Source organism: Scyliorhinus canicula, chromosome 2, assembly GCF_902713615.1.
Source record: "Scyliorhinus canicula chromosome 2, sScyCan1.1, whole genome shotgun sequence".
NCBI classification, from domain to species: Eukaryota; Metazoa; Chordata; class Chondrichthyes; order Carcharhiniformes; family Scyliorhinidae; genus Scyliorhinus; species Scyliorhinus canicula.
Window position 1 is genome coordinate 233,956,212 of NC_052147.1, and position 22,075 is coordinate 233,978,286.

The 22,075-nt window shown below is 44.6% G+C and overlaps 1 protein-coding gene across 2 annotated transcripts in view; it reads right to left on the reverse strand.

The window, feature by feature from the left end:
- Positions 1-585: 585 nt before the first annotated feature.
- Positions 586-22,075, reverse strand: part of faima (Fas apoptotic inhibitory molecule a) — a 33,774-nt gene continuing 12,284 nt past the window's right edge. For both annotated transcript variants that reach the window (XM_038789814.1, XM_038789813.1), the window contains exons 3-5: positions 15,210-15,438; positions 4,545-4,594; positions 586-1,680 (exon numbers count right to left, since the gene is read on the reverse strand). In XM_038789814.1, the coding sequence (XP_038645742.1) occupies positions 1,531-1,680; positions 4,545-4,594; positions 15,210-15,438 (429 nt within the window). In that variant the 3' untranslated portion in view covers positions 586-1,530. The remainder of the gene's footprint in view (positions 1,681-4,544; positions 4,595-15,209; positions 15,439-22,075) is intronic.

The window sequence follows — 22,075 nt, forward strand, 5'->3', positions numbered from 1 at the left end:
CAATTCATGGGCATTATTCAGTCTGCACTTTCAAGAACTGGATAACATCGAACATTAGTTTGGGGGGGGGGGGGGGGGGGGGTGGTTGTGATGGGTGTTAACAGTGGTCATGCATGATTCCGGATTCCTTTTTGTCAGTTGTTTATGTGAACATGTGGGCGAATGTTTTGGGTTTGGTGGGAGGATGGGATCATTGTTATTGATATGGGGATTGACATATTTGTTACTGATTATTGTTGGTGGGTGTAAATTTGGGAGAAAATGCGAAAAAGGAGAATAAAGAAAAATTTTTTTAGAAGAAGTTCCAGATAAGTTCAAAATAAGATGTGTATGGAAGATTAGGAGGTTGTTGGTGATAAATGTGTGGGGCAAGAGAGAAAATGTGTGAGGAGAAGTATAGTAAGGCAGAGAGAAGAGTGGCCTAAGTCCCTGCATTATCAATGCAATGAACCTTTGATTGTTAACTGAATTTCAAAGCAATTTGGGCACACAATCGACCAGCTTTGAGAAACGCAGGAAAGTAAAACCATAAACAAATACTCTGCGAATTGTGTTTTTATGCTCAGAGAAAATCACACACCACTATGATGCCAAAAACATTTATTTGTATTAAAAACAGTCCATATCATAAAAGTCTTCTGTAGAAAAAAAACTGTACCAAAACAATGCGCGTGCTTGGGCCTATATTTCTCAATGTAAAGAGTAACTGCATTCGTTAAATAAAAAGTTTTTAAACGTTTACACAACATGCTGTTTAGGGGAGCAATTTGTTTAAATTTGGCCCAGCTGAATTTTGTTGCACCATATGAAAACATTGATCTGAACCTGGACATGTATTAACGGAACAGTATATGGGCTGAATGTCATCTGTCAGCATGAAGTTCCTTTCTTAGCCCATTATGTGTCAGATTTCCATTCATTAAAATATAACACAAACAGATTGAAGAAACTGATTCTGACCTATTTTATGTAACTTGCTTTTTAGTAAGGTGAAGTGCACAGTGCAACTTAAAAAATTAATAATATTCCTATTTTTCATTTGACTCCATGGTTTTTATTAGATTAGACTATATGAAATAGAGGCCTATTGTCACAGTGAAATATTGTTCACATTAAGAGAATTAAAAGTTGTCATTAAAACTAAAAATGTCAAAATTAACATGATATGCTTCATTTTTTGAATTTATTAACAATTCCTAATTCATTACTTGTACCTCGTGTTTTATTCATCGACAACCTATACCAGAAGTATCGATCAGATACCCTGTTTGTTTTTAAATACAGGGGACAGCAAACTGTAGTTCATTATAAAATGCTTATTTTATATGGTCTGATGGTAACAGTAGTTTCAGATTAGTTAACTCATTCAAATTGTCACCAAAGTGTGATTTATGCACTGCAACATGCATTTTCCCAACTGATATCTTCAGGAGTAGTATTCCTTCATTATTGTGACATGTTTGAAATGACAACTGATGTACCCATTTTTTGTAGAATAATTGTTCCGTTGTGCAGTTTGTCTACAGGAAGTCACTCCGCAGATTCGGGGATTTCCTGGTCATCCATAATAAGAGTGTGGATGATTCCTTCTCTTCGTTTCCCACTGCTAACAGCTTTGATACAACAGTCATGGTTACCGATAGTAAAATGGGTTTCAGTGCCATCTTCCACAAATTCACCCTACAAAATTAATAAAATAGATGAAGGAAGGGATTTGTATTAATATAGATCATCCTCAATGCCCTCAAGCACTTTCAAATTGTAGCAACTGTGGCACCCAATTTGTGCATAGATCCATAAACAGCAAATAATATGAGCTAAATGATCTGTAACTATTTTTAATAGTGGAACACTGCTCCTCAAATAGCACAAGGACCTTTTAGAGGCAATGAGGGCCTCAGTTTAACATCTCAACTGAATTATGACATAACTGGCAATGCAGCTTTCCATACTATTACACTACATAACGTGCTCAAGACTTGGGATGGGGCTTGAACACAAGTATTCTCGACTCCGTAATAAACGCATCAACTTAGTTAAACTGAAATTATTCTACATTTCACATCCAAAGTTATTTTGTTTTGTTGTTATGTGTAAAGCAGTAGATTAAGCAAGCAGGAAAAGCATCAATAAAGCTATGTTTTACTCAAAGTTCAAGAAAATGTCTCATTATTATAGTGCAGTTTGTACTAAAATCTATCCAGTCTGATAAGATTGCTGATGAAATTACGCAGATCTATTTAGAAACGTCTTTATAACGAACATCAGTTGATTAGTAATTTGGGGTATAAACCTTATAGGAAATGCACTGAAATGTGTTTCATGAATGTGGTAGATCAGTGGTGGGGGATGTGGGAGATCAGTTGTGTTATAACTCCCACAAGGATGACCCGATCGATCTCCCCATGGGTCTTGTGGAATAAGAGCTCCCCTGCTGAGGGGTGGAGGCCTAACAACGGGGCTCGTTAATTTCCCGAGATAAAAGCTGGCCCAAGAGGGAGAAGGCATCTCAGAATGGTCCCGGCTGAGACTTGGGAGTGTTGCTTAATTGCTGTATTTCCTAACGGAGTAGGAAATAAACTAGTTTTGACTTCCTTTTCGGGGCTCCTCATTGACTATAGTAAGTTGCAAATACAAATTCAATGGAGTCAAGTCCCTAATACATGAAAACATTTATGCAGTTACTTATAAACTGGATTTTCTGTAGTATACTTTGTTCAAGAAGGGGAGTAGAGATAACCCCGGTAACTATAGGCCGGTGAGCCTAACGTCTGTGGTGGGTAAAGTCTTGGAGAGGATTATAAAAGATACGATTTATAATCATCTAGATAGGAATAATATGATTAGGGACAGTCAGCATGGTTTTGTGAAGGGTAGGTCATGCCTCACAAACCTTATCGAGTTCTTTGAGAAGGTGACTGAACAGGTAGACGAGGGTAGAGCAGTTGATGTGGTGTATATGGATTTCAGTAAAGCGTTTGATAAGGTTCCCCACGGTCGTCTATTGCAGAAAATACGGAGGCTGGGGATTGAGGGTGATTTAGAGATGTGGATCAGAAATTGGCTAGTTGAAAGAAGACAGAGAGTGGTAGTTGATGGGAAATGTTCAGAATGGAGTTCAGTTACGAGTGGCGTACCACAAGGATCTGTTCTGGGGCCGTTGCTGTTTGTCATTTTTATAAATGACCTAGAGGAGGGCGCAGAAGGATGGGTGAGTAAATTTGCAGACGACACTAAAGTCGGTGGAGTTGTAGACAGTGCGGAAGGATGTTGCAGGTTACAGAGGGACATAGATAAGCTGCAGAGCTGGGCTGAGAGGTGGCAAATGGAGTTTAATGTGGAGAAGTGTGAGGTGATTCACTTTGGAAAGAATAACAGAAATGCGGAATATTTGGCTAATGGTAAAATTCTTGGTAGTGTGGATGAGCAGAGGGATCTCGGTGTCCATGTACATAGATCCCTGAAAGTTGCCACCCAGGTTGATAGGGTTGTGAAGAAGGCCTATGGTGTGTTGGCCTTTATTGGTAGAGGGATTGAGTTCCGGAGCCATGAGGTCATGTTGCAGTTGTACAAAACTCTAGTACGGCCGCATTTGGAGTATTGCGTACAGTTCTGGTCGCCTCATTATAGGAAGGACGTGGAAGCTTTGGAACGGGTGCAGAGGAGATTTACCAGGATGTTGCCTGGTATGGAGGGAAAATCTTATGAGGAAAGGCTGATGGACTTGAGGTTGTTTTCGTTAGAGAGAAGAAGGTTAAGAGGTGACTTAATAGAGGCATACAAAATGATCAGAGGGTTAGATAGGGTGGACAGCGAGAGCCTTCTCCCGCGGATGGAGGTGGCTAGCACGAGGGGACATAGCCTTAAATTGAGGGGTAATAGATATAGGACAGAGGTGGGTTTTTTACGCAAAGAGTGGTGAGGCCGTGGAATGCCCTACCTGCAACAGTAGTGAACATGCCAACATTGAGGGCATTTAAAAATTTATTGGATAAGCATATGGATGATAAGGGCATAGTGTAGGTTAGATGGCCTTTAGATTTTTTCCATGTCGGTGCAACATCGAGGGCCGAAGGGCCTGTACTGCGCTGTATCGTTCTATGTTCTATGTTCTATAAAACAAGTTCCCACTGAGAGAAGTTTCACCTTTAAGTTTGCTCCTTTTATTTTTCCATTTTATCTCCCCACAAGGTGTTTGTTGACTGCAGGTTGAAGTACCCGTTGGTAACTCACCCAACGGCACATTCTTGAAGTGTCAGCCAAAATAGCTAAGTGACCGGGTTATACTTGATCCTTGCCTATTATTGGCGGTGGAAGGCGGGCCACCTGGGGAATTTTATACACTGGTGGGTGACTAAAATTTCATCCATAAATTGAATGTGCAAAGTTTCAAGTTAATTAATGCAGTGAATCAGTTAAACCTTTCCTTGCTCAAAATGAAACCCTGAAAGAAAAATATGGTTTAATTATCAAAGGCATATTTTAGTTAGCATGCCTGCCTCTCAATATCAAAGAAAAAATATCTCTAACATTCAAAAACTTACCGCTGTCTCCACTTTCCTCCCATTGCACCAAACATCCATTGTGTCCTTCTCTGCAGTATCACAAAATGATCAAATTGTCAGGGAAAACACTAAAATACCAGAGTTTACAATTAAAAAAAAATAAATTGAGTACCCAATTCTTTTTTTCCAATTAAGGGGCAATTTAGCACGGCCAATTCACCAACCATGCACATCTTTTTGGGTTGCGGGACTGAGACCCATGCAGACATAAGGAGAATGTGCAAACTCCACCCGCCAGTGATCTGGAGCCAGGAATAAACCTGGGTCCTCGGCGCCATGAGGCAGCAGTGCTAACTACTGCGCCACTGTGCTGCCCATGCCAGAGTTTACAATTCTTTTAATTTCTCTCTTTTATGGCATAACAGAGCCAAACCATTCCGTTAATATTATTTTCCTTTGGGACTTCCGATGGCGGCCATAGAGTAGGAGGTCGCACATTTGGTAGCTCCCACTTGTGACAAAACTTTGACCTTTTCTCCTGTTTTTTTTGGAATTTTACTGGATAAATTGGTGGAGAGTGAGAGTGAGGAGAAATACCTACCAGTGTATGGAGCAGTGGACTAGAATTGGCCGTGTAAGGAGACATAGTCAAGCAAGGAAGACGCGTGCAGAGCCGGTAGCGCAGGAAAAGAAGGCAAAACTGCAGGATCCTGGGGTGGTGGCACAGTGGTCGATGGTACAGCTGGTGAAGTTCTTTGAGGAGAGCTTCATCAAGCTAAAGAAAGATACGCTGGACCCGATTAAGGCATTGATTGATCGGGTGAAGCAGGGTCTAGAAACCCAAGGGCAGGCGATTCAGAAGGTGGAGGTGAAGGTGTCCGAGCAAGAGGACCATTTAACCGCTTTGGAGGCAGAGGTGGGGCTGTTGAAGGACCACCAGAAAAGGTTGCAGGGGAAGTTGGAGGACTTAGAGAACAGGTCCAGGAGACAGAACCTGAGGATCGTCGGCCTCCCTGAGGACAGTGAGGGTTCAGACGTGAGGGCATATGTGGCAAGTATGCTGGAAAGGTTAATGGGTGATGGAGCGTTTACTCGACCCTTGGAAGTGAGCGCATTGAGCTCTTGCAAGGAAGCCACGAGCGAATGAACCGCCGAGGGCGATGCGCATGCACCGGTTCCTGGACAAGGAATAGATTTTGTGGTGGGCCAAGCAGGTACGGAGATGCGTGTGGGAGAACTGTGAGTTGTGCATCTATCAGGACCTGGGCGCGGAACTAGCCAAAAGGCGAGCCGGATTTAATAGAGCAAAACCGGCCCTCTTCAAGAGGCGGGTGAAGTTCGGGATGTTGTATCCAGCACGTCTTTGGGTTATGAACTTTATCAAGGACAAAAGGCGAGCAGGAGATTAAGGTTACTGAACCCTGGGGGAGGGCATTGCAGTGGCGATTTGGTCAAAATCACTTGTGTTTTCAATATGCAGTGCTCTCTGTAACAAGGTATTGTTGTTTCTTGACCCTTTTTTTCCCCTTGGTTGCTTTTGCCCCTTTATTTTTTTTGTTTTTCGTTATGATAAGATGTTTTTTTTTTTTTTTTTAATTTTTTTATTGGAATTTTTTGCAGAAAATATAACAAAAAGTATAGCAAAAAGCAGTAATATGCAACTAACAGCCCCATAACACCCACAATTCCCCCCATACCGTAACATCACATGTATCACATTCCCCCACCCCCCCCCAAACAAGAGAACTTAACCATAAATTAAAATTAGATAAATCAAATTTAAATAAAATAAGCTAACATAATCAACGCCACCCCCCCCCCCCCCGGGTTGCTGCTGCTACTGTCCCAGTACCCTATCGTTGAGCCAGAAAGTCGAGGAAAGGTTGCCACCGTTTAAAGAACCCTTGCACCGATCCTCTCAGGGCGAATTTAACCTTCTCAAGCTTAATAAAGCCCGCCATGTCATTGATCCAGGTCTCCACGCTTGGGGGCCTCGCGTCCTTCCACTGTAGCAAAATCCTTCGCCGGGCTACTAGGGACGCAAAGGCCAGCACACCGGCCTCTTTCGCCTCCTGCACTCCCGGCTCTACCCCAACCCCAAAGATCGCGAGTCCCCATCCTGGCTTGACCCTGGATCCCACCACCCTTGACACCGTCCTCGCCACCCCCTTCCAGAACTCCTCCAATGCCGGGCATGCCCAGAACATATGGGCATGGTTCGCTGGACTCCCCGAGCACCTGGCACACCTATCTTCACCCCCAAAGAACCTATTCATCCTCGTCCCAGTCATGTGGGCCCTATGCAGCACCTTGAATTGGATGAGGCTAAGCCGCGCACACGAGGAGGAAGAATTTACCCTCTCCAGGGCATCAGCCCATGTCCCGTCTTCGATCTGTTCCCCCAGTTCCCCCTCCCACTTCGTTTTCAGCTCCTCTACTGACGCCTCTTCCTTCTCCTGCATAAGCTTGTAGATATCGGATATCTTCCCCTCCCCGACCCAGACCCCCGAGAGCACCCTGTCACTCACCCCCTTCGCGGGGAGCGCAGGGAATCCCTCCACCTGCCGTCTAGCAAATGCCTTTACCTGCAGATATCTAAACATGTTTCCCGGCGGGAGCCCAAATTTCTCTTCCAACTCCCCCAGGCTCGCAAACCTTCCGTCGATAAACAGGTCCTTCAGCTGTCTAATGCCCGCTCTATACCATCCCCGAAATCCCCCATCCATGTTCCCCGGGACGAACCTATGGTTCCCCCTTAACGGAGCCTCCATCGAGCCCCCCACTTCTCCCCTATGTCGCCTCCACTGCCCCCAAATCTTGAGGGTAGCCGCCACCACCGGACTCGTGGTATACCTCGTGGGAGGGAGCGGCCACGGCGCCGTTACCAGGGCCCCCAGGCTTGTATCCCCACAGGACGCTCTCTCCATCCGTTTCCATGCTGCCCCCTCCCCCTCCATCACCCACTTACGCACCATCGACACGTTGGCCGCCCAGTAATACCCCGAGAGGTTGGGCAACGCCAGCCCCCCCCCATCCCTACTCCGCTCCAAGAAGACCCTCTTCACCCTTGGGGTGCCATGCGCCCAAACAAATCCCATGATGCTGCTGGTCACTCTTTTAAAAAAGGCCCTAGGGATAAAGATGGGCAAGCACTGGAAGAGGAACAAGAACCTCGGGAGAACCGTCATTTTGACGGATTGCACTCTGCCCGCCAGCGATAGCGGCACCATGTCCCACCTTTTAAATTCCTCCTCCATCTGTTCCACTAGTCTGGTGAAGTTAAGCTTATGAAGAGCCCCCCAACTCCTGGCCACCTGCACCCCCAGGTACCTGAAACTCTTCACTGCCCTCCTGAAGGGGAGCCTCCCAATTCCCTCCTCCTGATCTCCCGGGTGCACTACAAATACCTCGCTCTTTCCTAAGTTCAGCTTATAGCCCGAGAAGCCCCCAAATTCCGCTAACAGTTCCATCACCCCCGGCATTCCCCCCTCTGGGTCCGCCACATATAACAGCAGGTCGTCTGCATACAGCGATACCCGGTGCTCCTCCCCCCCCCGCACCAGACCCCTCCACTTCCCTGACTCCCTCAACGCCATGGCCAGCGGTTCAATCGCCAGTGCAAAGAGCAGGGGGGACAGGGGACACCCCTGCCTGGTCCCACGATAAAGCCTAAAATACTCCGATCTCCTTCCATTTGTGACTACACTCGCCATCGGCGCCGCGTAAAGCAGCCTCACCCATTTGATGAATCCCTCCCCAAATCCAAACCTCTCCAGCACCTCCCATAGGTACCCCCATTCAACTCTATCAAACGCCTTCTCTGCATCCAGCGCCACCACTATCTCCGCCTCCCCCTCCACTGCCGGCATCATGATAACATTGAGCAGTCTCCGCACATTCGTGTTGAGCTGCCGCCCCTTGACAAACCCTGTCTGATCTTCATGAATTACCTCTGGCACACAATCCTCTATCCTGGTAGCCAGGATCTTCGCCAGCAACTTAGCGTCTACGTTAAGGAGTGAAATAGGCCTATATGATCCGCACTGCAAGGGGTCCTTATCCCGTTTTAGGATCAAAGAGATCAGTGCCCGCGACATCGTCGGGGGCAAAGCCCCCCCCTCCCACGCCTCATTGAAAGTTCGCACCAGCAGGGGACCCACCAGGTCCGCATATTTTTTGTAAAATTCTGCCGGGAACCCGTCCGGCCCCGGGGCCTTACCTGACTGCATTTGCCCGATCCCCCTGACTAGCTCCTCCAACTCTATCGGCGCCCCCAGCCCCTCAACCAGCCTCTCTTGAACCCTTGGGAAACATAGCCTGTTCATGAAGCTCTCCATCCCCTCTCTCCCCCTCGGAGGTTCCGACCGGTACAATCCCTCGTAAAAGTCCCTAAAGACCCCGTTTACTTCTGTCCCCTTCTGCACTACATTTCCACCCCCATCCTTCACTCCCCCAATTTCCCTAGCCGCATCTCGCCTACGGAGCTGATGCGCCAACATCCTGCTCGCCTTCTCTCCATACTCATATACCGCACCCTGCGCCCTCCTCCACTGTGTCTCCGCCTTTCTGGTGGTCAGCAAGTCAAAATTGGCCTGCAACCTGCGCCGTTCTCCCAGCAACCCTTCCTCCGGTGCCTCCGCATATCTCCTGTCCACCTCCAGAAGCTCTCCCACCAGCCTCTCCCTCTCCTTCCTCTCCTTCCTTTCCCTGTGGGCCCGGATGGAGATCAGCTCCCATGATAAGATGTTTGAACAGCTGCTCAGAAATTTAAAGTTTACTCTGTTCCATTGGAAGTTGGGTGGAGGGATTTTTTCTACTGTTTGTTTACTGAGGACTGTGATGTTTTGAATATGTATGTCCAAGCGGGGAAATAGGATGTCTGGTGTCATGGGCAGGAACTATCAGGCTAGCTAGGTTAGCTAGCTCACAGAAGCGCAGTAGGGGGTCAGCAGGTTATAAGTTTGATATGGGGGGGGTTGGGTTTCTGGTGCTGTTCCAAGCGGCTTGCCCAAGAAGGGTGGTGGCTAATCGGCGGGGGGGGGGGGGGGGGAGAGAAGCCCCCCGACTAGGCTGATTACTTGGAACTTCAGAGGGCTAAATGGGCCGGTTAAGAGGGCTCGCGTATTCACGCATCTGAGGGGATTGAAGGCGGACGTGGCAATATTACAAGAGGCACACCTAAGAGTTATTTTTCTTTTACTTCAAACAACAGTAAAATCGCTTCACATTTACTTATCAAAAATTAGCATGATTTGCTAATTGGTTTGATTTTTACAGTGGTAGCAAATAAAATAGATGTGAATGAATGCAAAAACATTCATTTGCTTTTGGAAAATTAGGAGAAATAAAATTAAAAATAAATGCACTTGTAATGACAGTTTAGAAAATTATGTTGATTATTTTGTTAATTGCACATATTGCACAAAAGAAAAACATTATATTGGAACCCTGGATATATCACACTGAAGAAAATCACGAGCAATATATAAAGTGTAGTGGGGGAGGTGAAAAAGAATAGAGATAGTATGAAAAAGACAGATAAATACAAAAAAGGGAAACGTTAAGAGCTTTTAAAAGTGCATTAAAATAATTTAAAAGACAATGGAGGTGAGGAGAATTGATGCAGTGTCTAAGATAAAGGTACAGCAAAGATAAACAAATATTTTACATAATTTATTTACAAATAAAGTGGAATTTGGAGAATGATGTAATATACAGTGTAGTAAATGGATTACAACATTGATTGAAGACAAGAAACCAAGGCTGCTCAAGTTGGGAATAGATTATTTATTTGCTTTTGGACATTTGGTGAAAACACAACGGAATTTTGGAAAACTGGTAAGTATGGCAAAATACTGTAGGAAGACAGATTAGCAGAATGAAACACAAATGACAGATGAATGATAATGTGGACATGTGGGTCTTCTGGTGGCGACATGTGTAAGAGCAGCCACACACCAGGTGGCTCTCCTTAGCCAGAGAACCTTCATTTAAGCCCTTTTGCCTGATTTTTGGAGGAGATTTGGGCTGGAGTTTGGCTAGTTCCATGGGTTTAGGCTCCCACAGCAAAGGGGTGCCCAGTAAAAACAAGACTAGGCAGCAGAAAAATAAGGAAACGTCATCAAACTTGGAAGCCTCAAAAGCTATGCCTGTGAAGAAACTAACAGAGGCCCTGGAGCGTCAGTGACCACTCCGCTAACTGTTGAGATGCTCAAATGCATCCTAGCGGAGGGGCTTCAGAAATTACAGCGAAATGTCTCGGAGGATCATGAAAGAGTGATTGAGGAGGCAATGTCCTCGATTCAAGCGACTTTGGCAAAAGTGGAGGATGTAGTAAAGGTGCAGGGCACGAAGCTAAAAGAGGTGGAGGTGGCTCTGTCAAGTTAAGTGACCAGATCACCACCGGTCACAACAAGGCAGTAAGAGCCAGGGGGGACAATTTGGAAAATCGTTTCATCAAGCCAGAATTTAGACCATAAGACATAGGAGGAGAATTAGACCACTTGGCCCATCGGGTCTGCTCTACGATTCAATCATGGCTAATATTTTTCTCATCCCCATTCTCCTGCCTTCTCCCCATAACCCCTGATCCCCTTATTAATCAAGAACCTATGATTCTCGGTGTTAAAGACACTTAGTGATTTGGTGTCTTCCAGCATTTGCTCTCGTCTTTCATTCTCACTCCACAGTATAAATATTTCCCACTTTCTCTGTCTGTTAGCTTTGACAAAGAGTCATCGGACTCGAAACGTTAGCTCTTTTCTCTCCCTACAGATGCTGCCAGACCTGCTGAGATTTTCCAGCATTTTCTCATTCGTTAGTGATTTGGCCTCCACAGCCTTCTGCGGCAATGCGTTCCACAGATTCACCACCCTCTGGCTGAAGAAATTCCTCCTCATCTCGGTTTTAAAGGATCATCCCTTGTCTGAGATTGTGCCCTCCGGTTCTAATTTTTCCGACAAGTGGAAACATCCTTTGCACGTGCACTCTATCCAGACCTCGCAGTATCCTGTAAGTTTCAATAAGATCCCCCCTCATCCTTCTAAACTCCAATGAGCATAGACCCAGAGTCCTCAACCATTCCTCATACAACAAGCCAGATTCCAGGTACCATTCTTGCGAACCTCCTCTGGACCCTTTCCAAGGCCAGCACATCCTTCCTTAGATACTCCAAAACTGCTCACTATACCCCAAATTAAGGGGCTTCAGAAGCACATCCCTGCTCTTGTATTCTAGCCCTCTCGGACATGAATGCTAACATTGCGTTTGCCTTCCTAACTGCCAACTGAACCTGCACGTTAACCGTAAGAAATCAGAAGCACAAAGCGACTTGGGAGTCCTTGTTCGAGATTCTCTTCAGCATTTCCCCATTTAGAAAATAGTCTATGCCTCTAGTCCTCCTTCCAAAGTGCATAATCTCACACTTATCCATATTGTATTCCATCTGCCACTTCTTTGCCCACTCTCCTGGCCTGTCCAAGTCCTTCTGCAGCCCTCCTGCTTCCTGAATACTATCTGTCCCTCTACATATCTTTGTATCATCTGCAAACGTAGCAACAGTGCCTTCAGTTCCTTCTTCCAGATCGTTAATTTATATTGTGTTCCCAGCACCGACCCCTGAGGCACACCACTAGTCACCGGCTGCCATCCTGAAAAATACTCCTTTATCCCAACTCTGCCTTCTGCCAGTCAGCCAATCCTCTGTCCATGCCAGGATTTTACCCTTAACACCATTGGCTCTTAACTTATTCAGCAGTAACTTATTCAGCAGTCTTCTATGTGGCACCTTGTCAAAGGCCTTCTGGAAATCTAAATCTATCACGTCCACTGGTTCTCCTTTGTCTAACTTGTTACCTCCTCAAAGAACTCCCAACAGATTTGTCAGACATGATCTCTCCTTGACGTAGCCCTGCTGACTCAGTCCTATTTTATCATGCACTTCCAAGTACTCTCCAATCTCATCTTTAATAATGGACTCTAAAATCATACCAATGATCGAAGTCAGGCTACCCTGCCTATAATTTCCCGTCTTCTGCCTCCCTCCCTTCTTAAAGAGCGGAGTTACATTAGCTATTTTCCAGTTCTATGGGACCCTCCCTGCCTCAAGTGATTCCTGAAAGATCACCACCAATGCCTCTACAATCTCCTGAGCTATCTCTTTTACAACCCTAGTCCATCCGGTTCAGGTGATTTATCCACCTTCAGACCTTGGTTTCCCCAGAACCTTCTCCTTAGTGATGGCCACTACACTCATCTGTGCCCCCTGATTCTCCTGGAGCTCCAGCATCCCACTGGTGTCTTCCACCGTGAAGACTGATGCAAAGTAACTATTCGGTTCCTTTGCCATTTCTTTGGGTGATTGGGTTGCCGGAGGGCTTGGAGGGCCAGAGTCCGACAAACCTTATGACGCAGCTGATTTGGAAGATGATGGGGGTGGGTTCCCTCCTGAGTTGGATTGGGCTCACAGGTCGTTGAGGCAGAAACCCTGTGCTGGTGAGCCACCGCATGCGATCATCGTGCACTCTCACAGTTTTCAACGGAAAGAAAGAGTTTGGTGGTTGGCAAAAGAGCATTAGGACTCCAGATGGGAAGGCTATGTTGTGAGGATCTATCAAGATGTTGGAGCGGAGCTGGCCAGGAGGAGGGCAGCTTTCAACAAGGCGAAGGCTGTATTGTATCAATGTAAAGTTCGATTTGATGCGGTTACCCTCTGAGTGACTTATGACTTGAAAGATTGCTACTTTAAAACTCAGAAGGAGGCCGAGGCATTTGTGCAGAAGCATGGACTGGGGTTGTGGTAACTAATTTATAGCGCTTCACCATGGTACTACCCTGCCTAGAGGACATGCACCTGGGGCCTCCGATTCCCTGGGAGACCACCACGAGTGCTAATCCGTCTGGTCTCTGTTTGTGGGGATCAGTACTGAACAGCGCTCGCCCAAGGTCTTCGAGGCAAAGGAGATAGATCCCATGCCTTGGGTACCTCGGGAATCTGCACATTAAAGGGAGACTAGCTGTCTTGCAGATTTGCTAAAAAGTGATTCCGCCCTCAATGGGCAGGATTTACATTGCAATGTCTCGCGAGATCGCATTAGATCTCACAAGGCATTGTGGCGAGCTGCTTTTCGGGCGCAGAGTGGCCGTAAAATCACGCTGTATTGGACAATTTAAGGGTTAAAAGCCTGGGGGTAGTGTGTTTGCCTGCAGTGGCAATGCGTTTTAAAGGTAATCCTGTTTTGCAGCGCCTGAAAGCTTTTAGAAGCCAAGGATGTAATTTTCAGTCTGGGCTATTGCACTGTGGACTGGGGACAGTCCTGGGGAGTTAATGTGCTTTCAGTCCCTGTAAAGTTAATTTGTTTTTTCAGTTTGGGGAGATAATGTCATTGCTGGGTGCAGCTAAGAGACTCAGAGAGTTTGGAAAAAGTTTTGATGACGAGTTTAAGTCGAATCTGTCTGACCTGTCTTAACTCTTGTTTTGACCACAAGTAAAGGCAGTTCTCTCTCCAGTAGGATAATTTTTTAAAAAGAGTAAAAATATTTAAAACCAAGCAGTCTTGCCGGAGGACAAGGAAGAAGCTGAAATATGGCAGATCTTTGAAGATATTCAGCTAGAGTCTGAAGGGGCTCTAACAAGAGCCCAAATCTGTCTGTGAAGCAAGTATTACCCTGTGCTATGCTGATTTTAAGAAGGATTGAGAGCTGTATGTTTCTTTTCTTGTTGTTTAATCAGAAATTGAGTAGGATTGTTTCAGGTGCAATTGTAAGCTGATGATTTTCGCTGTGAAGTTAAAGAGTTTAATATTGTATTCATAATAAAATTTAGTTTTAAAAATACCAAATCCCTATTTCTTCATGCAATCACTCCTGGAGTGAATCATTCTTTCCGCCCAGTCTTGCAAAATAAACAAAAATATCGGGGTTTCGGCCCAGTGTCTTAACCACTGTTGGGGTCTGGTCTGGGATCGGAATAGAAGACAGTTGCAAATTTTCACTATGCTTTGTGTGAAGAAGTGCTTCCTCACATCATCCTTGACTTTTGAAGTTATGCCCTCCTGTTCTAGAAGTCCTCCCCACACCTGCCCAATGAATGCCAGGGCAAGGCGAAGGATGACAGAAGGAGTATGAATCATTTAGCATAATTGCAACCAAAGAATGCTGTTAGTGACTTCGACCAGGGCAGTCACACTGGAGGAGACAATAACAGTGACTGAAAGAATTTGAAACGCAATGATGGGAGATGTGAGCGCATAATTGGTTGGCATTCAAGGACCATGGAGAGGAAAGGAGGTTGTACATAGCATTTGATAAGTTGGATGGTTGAAGAGTGGCTTTCGAAGGGAGTGATAGCAGCAATTTAAAAAGGTAGAAGAGACTCTGAGGAAAGAGTTTCTGGGCAGGAATTTTCTGGCCCCTTCTGCAGGTGGGATCCTAATGAAGTCAACGGGCATTTGAATGGTTCACGACATCCGCCATGACGGGGCTGAAAAATCCTGACCTTGATATTCAGTAAGAATTAGGTCAGAGAGAATGATAATGTGACAAGCGGTTGGAATGAGAGGTTGAAAGTACAGCAGGTGTGCATCACATAAGACTAGGGAGAGTGACGAGAGACACACTGGGATGGGATTTCTCAAACCAGGATAATTTAAATATACAAATCACTTTGTAAAAAAGTAAAACATTTCCTACCCTCACATCACCTACCCAGGACTACTCGAGAATCTATTCCATCCAGATTTAATATCCACGTGTTTGTCGTCTTTGACCTATTCTCCATATATTTCTTCAGACTTTTCCCATTGATCTCCAATGTGTATTCATAAGCAAAACCACTAATTGCATCAATGTTGATTGTTGCTTTTGTGTTAGTAGACCCGACTGTAAAGGTTTCCTTCCCAACAAGTTTGAACATCCAGTCTCTCCGTATAACTTCCTGACAAAATATTGTTCATACAAAGAAATAAAAACTTCAATTATTGAAGATTTCCAGATGTTATGCCAAAGGTTAGTTATCAAAAATAAAATATATTGTATGCTGAATCAAAGACGAATGGGAGCATTTTAGAAATCATAATGGGCCATTAAGACATTAATAAAACCAAATTAATCAGCAGAGGCCAGATGTGAGAGTGTATCAAATAAACAAACGTAGATTGATATAGTGCCTAATCAAGTCAGCAGAACCTTGCAGAGTGACTTCAAATCAATTAATTACTGTGACTGCATCTCAAAAGATTAAGTAGGCACAATTAAGCAGGCAAACAAAGCAGCTCATTTACAGATAGCGAGGTCTCACAAATGACAAATAAATTATTAAGATAATAAGATAATCTATTTCTGTCGTTGCTTGAGGGAAGAATGCTAGCCGAGACATTTGGAGATCTCCCTGTTTTTTGAATAGTCTTGTGGAATCTTTTATGTCTTAAAGATGGCATCTCAAACGAAGCAATGTTAATACTCCACTGGATGTCAAGCTACATTTTGTCATTCCAATCCATCATGAAGCTTGAGCTTGTAATCTTATAAGAAATGAGAGAGCTCCCAAATGAGCACAATTGATGCACCAACAAAACCATATAGGCCAGTGATAGGCAACCTAGGCGAGGGAGTGGGCCGCATGAGTGGCCCTCCATCATTTCCGTGGGGCGCATGAGTGAAATTGGGTGTTTGCATTAACCATGACCCCATTAATAAGATTAAATACATTTAACACACGACAAATATTTCATAACCAGTTACAGAAGATGCTTAAATAAATATTCATATATTCTATGGCTCTATAACATTCCTAAATTAGGAGAACTGTCTTCAAATGGCAAAATCAAATGTAATATTTACATTTACAGTATTAATGGAACTGCAGCATTGCAATCCTGGAATCAACTGCAAGAGAGCAGGCCCTGGCGGGAACCTCTGCGAGCGCCGCGGCCTGGCGGGAACCATCGCAAGCGGCGCGGCCTGGCGTCAATATGTAGCAGTGCGATCCCAGACCCAGAATTAATTCACGATTTCTCTGCCTGTCTGCTGCACCGTTGACGAGACTCAACAGATGCACTCTGACGTGAGCCGCAGGTTGACCATCACTGATATAGGCCTGAAGCTTCCTGCGACAATGTAGCTGACAAATAATGACATAAAGGGAGATTGTGGTGTAGTGATATTGGGCGGGAGTCCCCATTTCCAGCAGCCGAGGTGGCTCGCTGTTGCCGGTGGCGGGATCTTCTGATCATGCTGATGTCAACAATGCTTTGCATTATTCACTGCTATGCCGCTTAGGAACCCGCCACAGAGGGTTACCATCGGTGGGACATGAAGATAGGGCCTGAAAATTCAGCTCAATGTCATTGGACTAGTAATTCAGAGGCCCAGGCTAATGCTCTGGAGACATGGGTACAAAACCCATCAGGGCATCTTTCAATTAAATGAAATCTGGATTGAAAGCTACTCTCAGTGACCATGAAACTACCTTTGATGGTCATAAAAATTAATCTGGTGATTAATGTCCTTTAAAGAAGGAAATATGCCATCCTTGTCTTGTCTGGCCTACATGTGACTCCAGATCTGGTTGACTTCAACTGCCCTCTGAAATGATTAGCACGTCATTCGGTTTGAAGGTAGTTAGGGACAGGCACTGGCCCAAGGACACTATGATGCCCACATCCCATGAAAGAATTAATTTTAAAATAAATTAAGCCCATTTTAATGCGAATGGCTGTTTAAGCAGAAATCTCCTGCAAAGCTCATTAATCATGCTGCACCTTTCAAAATAAAGAACAAATAAACTACCATGTGTTCACTGTAGCCAACAAGATTCCCAGGAAATCTAGGATGGGTAATAGAAAGAGAGTATGGCCTAGGAATTTTAGGTGAGTGACGGGCAGTTCGTTTTTTGTCTGTAATTTCATAGAATCATTGAATTCTCACAGTTCAGAATGAGGCCAATCGGCCCATCAAGTCTGCACCGACCCTTTGAAACAGCACTCCACCCAAGCTCACACCCCCACCCTATCCCAACAAATCCTTAATCTAACCTACATATTTTTGGACACAAAGGAGCAAATTAACATAGCCAATCCACTTAATCTGCACATTTTTGGACTGTGGGAGGAAACCGGAGCACCAGGAGAAAACCCACACAGATATGGGGCGAATCTGCAAACTCCACACAGTCACCCAAAGTTGGAATTGAACCTGATTCCCGCTGCTGTGAAGCAGGAGTGCTAACCACTGTGCCATGGTGCTGCTTTTACAGAGTGTTTGCACCGCTTTTTAAAAATATTTTTATTCCCCTTTTTCACACTTCTCCAAAATTTGCACCCACCAACAATATAGCATTTCTTTATGCATGCCCTCTTTGAGGGGCAAGATACCTAGTCAGAGTGGTTCATTAGCTTTGGTAAACGAAACCAGCTTGGGAGGTCAGCTGAGGGGCACATGGAGAGGTACAGAAAGTTAACATAGGCAATATTTGACAGCTCCATGCTCCAAGGACAGAAGAACTATGCAGGATGAGGTTCAGTGACCTGACCAAGCGAGAAAAGAACACACTGCATCTTCTTCCTTTTCCAACTTGGGCACCACCACACTTTAAACGCTCAGAGAGCAGCATTCAAGTATCATTTCAGACTGAAATTGTTTTAAGGAATACACTATTTCACGATCCTATAGAATCCAAGTTTATACAGCTCTTTGATTAATGACCAAAGAGGAGAGTCCCCAGAAATACTACAACACTAACCATCTCGTGCAGTATGCAATTGTTATGCAGAGTGGTGTTCGTTACTAACAATGCGGTCAAGCCAAAAACATTCTGCCCATCACACAAATGAGCAACATAGTATATGAATTTCAGTGCCAGTGTGATGCTAGATATGTCGGCCATACATCCCAAAGACTGATGGCAGATCATATCAAACTTCATGTACCTTTCCGCTGTTCGTAACAGGCAAGATACATACCTACGCCATGCTCAGAAACTCAAGACACAGTTTACTTTATTTTAAATAAATTTAGAGTATCCAATTCTTTTTTTTCCTCAATTAAGGGGTAATTTAGCATGGCCAATCCACCTACCCTGCACATCTTTGGGTTGTGTGGGTGAGACTCATGCTAACACAGAGAATGTGCAAACTTCACACGGACAGTGACCTGGGGCCGGGATTGAACCCAGGTCCTCAGCGCCGCGAGGCAGCAGTGCTAACCACTGTGTAACCAAGACACAGTTTACAACATTAGATGTAATCCCGCAATTGGACAACATTTGCTGAAAATTATGCCGACAACCAATTTAAAATCGTCAGTCGGGTTCACAGTGTGGCACATTTGCATGTAGTGGAAGCTACATATACACAGGGCACTTGCAAACAAAATGAGCAAGTGCATACATTGCACCTGTTTCATGGAGCTGGTGGCATAGTGGCATTGTCACTGGACTAGTAATCCAGAGACCTGGAGTACTGCCCTGGGGTCCCGGGTTCAAATCCCGCCACTGCATATGGTAAAATCTGATTTCAATAAATACGTGGAATTAAAATTCTAGTGATGACCATGAAACCATTGTCGATTGTCGTAAAAACCCATCTGGTTCACTAATGTCCTTTAGGGAAGAAAATTTGCCATCCTTACCTGGTCTGGTCTGCATGTGATCTGGCAATGTGGTTGACGCTTAGCTGCCCTCAACGGCAATTAGGGATGGCCAATAAATGCTGGCACAGCCTGCGATGCCCAGATCCCATGAACGAATATTAAAAAAGTGATACCCATTTTGTGGTTCATTCCTCAGGGCAATCATAGAATTTACAGCGCAGAATGAGGACATGTGGCACATTGAGCCTGCTCCAGCCCTTGGAAAAAAAACCCTTCTTAAACCCATGTCTCCACCCTATCCTCGTAACCCACGAACACTAACCTTTTTGGACAAAACGGGGCAATTTAGCATGGTCAATCCACCTAACCTGCACATCTTTGGACTGTAGGAGGAAACCCACGCAGACACGAGGAGAAAGTGAAAACTCCACACTAACAGCCACCAATGCCGGAATTGAACCCGGGTTCCTGGAGCAGTGTTAACCACTGTGCCACCATGCCGATTAGCCCCTGAGTATCTGCCACCACATCTCTACTGACCTTTCCCGTAACCTAATTTGACAGTTCAATTCAACTAGATTTGCTTTCTTGCCGTCATAACTGCCCTTATTTAAGTTTAAAATAAAATACTAGTCTTGGACCCACTCTTCTCTCCCTCAAACCTGAATGCAAAATCTAATCACATGATGATTGCTGCCACCAAGGGGTGCCTTCACTACAGTAGTCCCCCGTTATACCGCGCTCCGCAATACCGCGGTTCGCGATATACGGTGGGGGGGCTTATGGACCCCAATTTACTCGAAACAGCCGGGTGCTGTCAGCTTCCCTCTCCGGATCAAAGTGAGCCGGCCGCTGAAGTTGACACTGCCGGCTGATTGGAGGGAGATTATGTTTCAGTGAGAGAGGAGCAACTCACACAGCGTCTGGAAGTGGATAGTACAGAGGATTGGAGCAGGGGGTTCTTTAAACCGGTGGCGGTCAGGACTCTGGATGGACCGGACCGGGGATCTTTACATTGCAGTAGCGCCTAGTCACTCCGTTTTAAAAGTGGCACCTGTCACTTTAACCAAGTTTAACTCGAGGCTTCAGGGGGTCTGACCTCTCCCCCTGCCCCCCCGTCCTCCATATCACAGAGGACTGAAGACACAGTCATGGATTGTATAGTGGTTTAAGCACGCCTCGTAGACTCACAATGGGAAGCGCATGCATAGATTTTAAAATAAATTTAAAACCCCCATCGTGGATATCCGCGGCTCGGATGTAACGTGGGTGGCTGTCTTAGACCCCAACACCCGCGTTATAACGGGGGACTACTGTATGATGTTATCGATTAATCTCATCTCACTGCACGATACCAGATCTAGTATAGCCTGCTTCTGGTTGGTGGCAGAACAAGTCATTCGAAGAAAATAGACTGAGAACATTATGGATTCCTCATCTAGGCTATCTTTGCCCATCTGATTTTTCCAGTCTATATGTAGATTAAAAACTCCCCACGATTATCACCGTACCTTTCTGACAAGCTCCCTTTATTTCTTCCTTTAAATCCTGTCCTACCATATGGTTACTGTTACATGGCCTGTACATCACTCCCATAAGTGACTTCTTACCTTTATCATTTCTCATTACTACCCAAACTGTTTCTACATCGTCTTGACAAATCAGAGTCAAGCTGCCTGGTTTAAATTTTCAAATAATGTTTAGTAGTTAACCGTCAGTCACCATTAAATGATGCACTCTCTATAGCAACACTTCTACCAATCAAAGTCCACTTGTCAACCAATCAGCACTCTCTTTTCATACAGTATAAACTTGCGGTTTTCCTTGACGTTGATATTCTTGTGATTATGCAACATAAAAAGCTTCGACAAAATGTATTTTTCAGCAATACTCAAGAATTTTAAAAAAAAAATTCTTAGCAGTGATTAACAGTGCCCACCAGTTATGGAACTCAAACAACTGACCCTGAATTAAGGTGTAAAATGACATGGTTTATGAATATCCAATACCATACCTCACCTGCACAATTAGCAAAGTTTGAACCCTGATAACGTAAAGACCCAAATTGGATGTTCAATACATTATCTTACTCTGTTCTATCATTTTTTGTATTTTATCTTTTATTTGCAATATGTTGATTGTAAAACTTGCCTCAATTTGGCCGTACGTCATAAGCTGATTTTTAAATAATCTTTTGATGAATTTATACTTGTGTATGTGTATATATATATTTATTTTTAAAAATGATTTTTTTTCCCCCTCCTAAGCATTGTTTTTTCAGCATCATTAACATGATAATCATTAACATGATTAACATGTCCCTTGATACTTTACTCTGGTGACCAATCTTCTTCTGCAAACTCAGTATTGACAACCTTTTTTTTCTATTCATTCATGGGATGTGGGCGTCACTGGCTGGGCCAGGCTTGCCCAGGCATTTAAAAGTCAACTACATTGCTGTGGATATGGAGTCACAAGTAGGCCAGGCCAGGTAAGGATGGCAGATTTCCTTCCATAAAGTGAACCAGATGGGTTTTTAAAATGGCAATCGAGAATGGTTTCATGGTCATCATTGGACTTTCAATTCCAGATTTTTATTGAATTCAAATGTTACCACGTGCCCTGGTGCAATTCGAATCTGGATGGCAACAGCCTTAACCTGGGTCCCTGGATTACTAATCCAGTGACAATGCTACTATGCCACCACCTCCGCTTACTTGATAATAGGAAGCTTTGCAGGTTCATTTTGTTCTCACTGACATCCACATATGTGTGTTTCCCAACATATTTATTGAATAGTCGACCAAGAATTTTTGCTCAATTTTCACTCTTCCGAACCAACATCAATATCAATTCCAGCATCCCAATTAATGTTCCAACCAAGGACCTATCCTGTAACCCTTGGGTTTATATGGATTAGCATTAGACAATAAGGTATACGCTGGTTCAGCACAATGGGCTAAACAGCTAGTTGTAATGCAGAA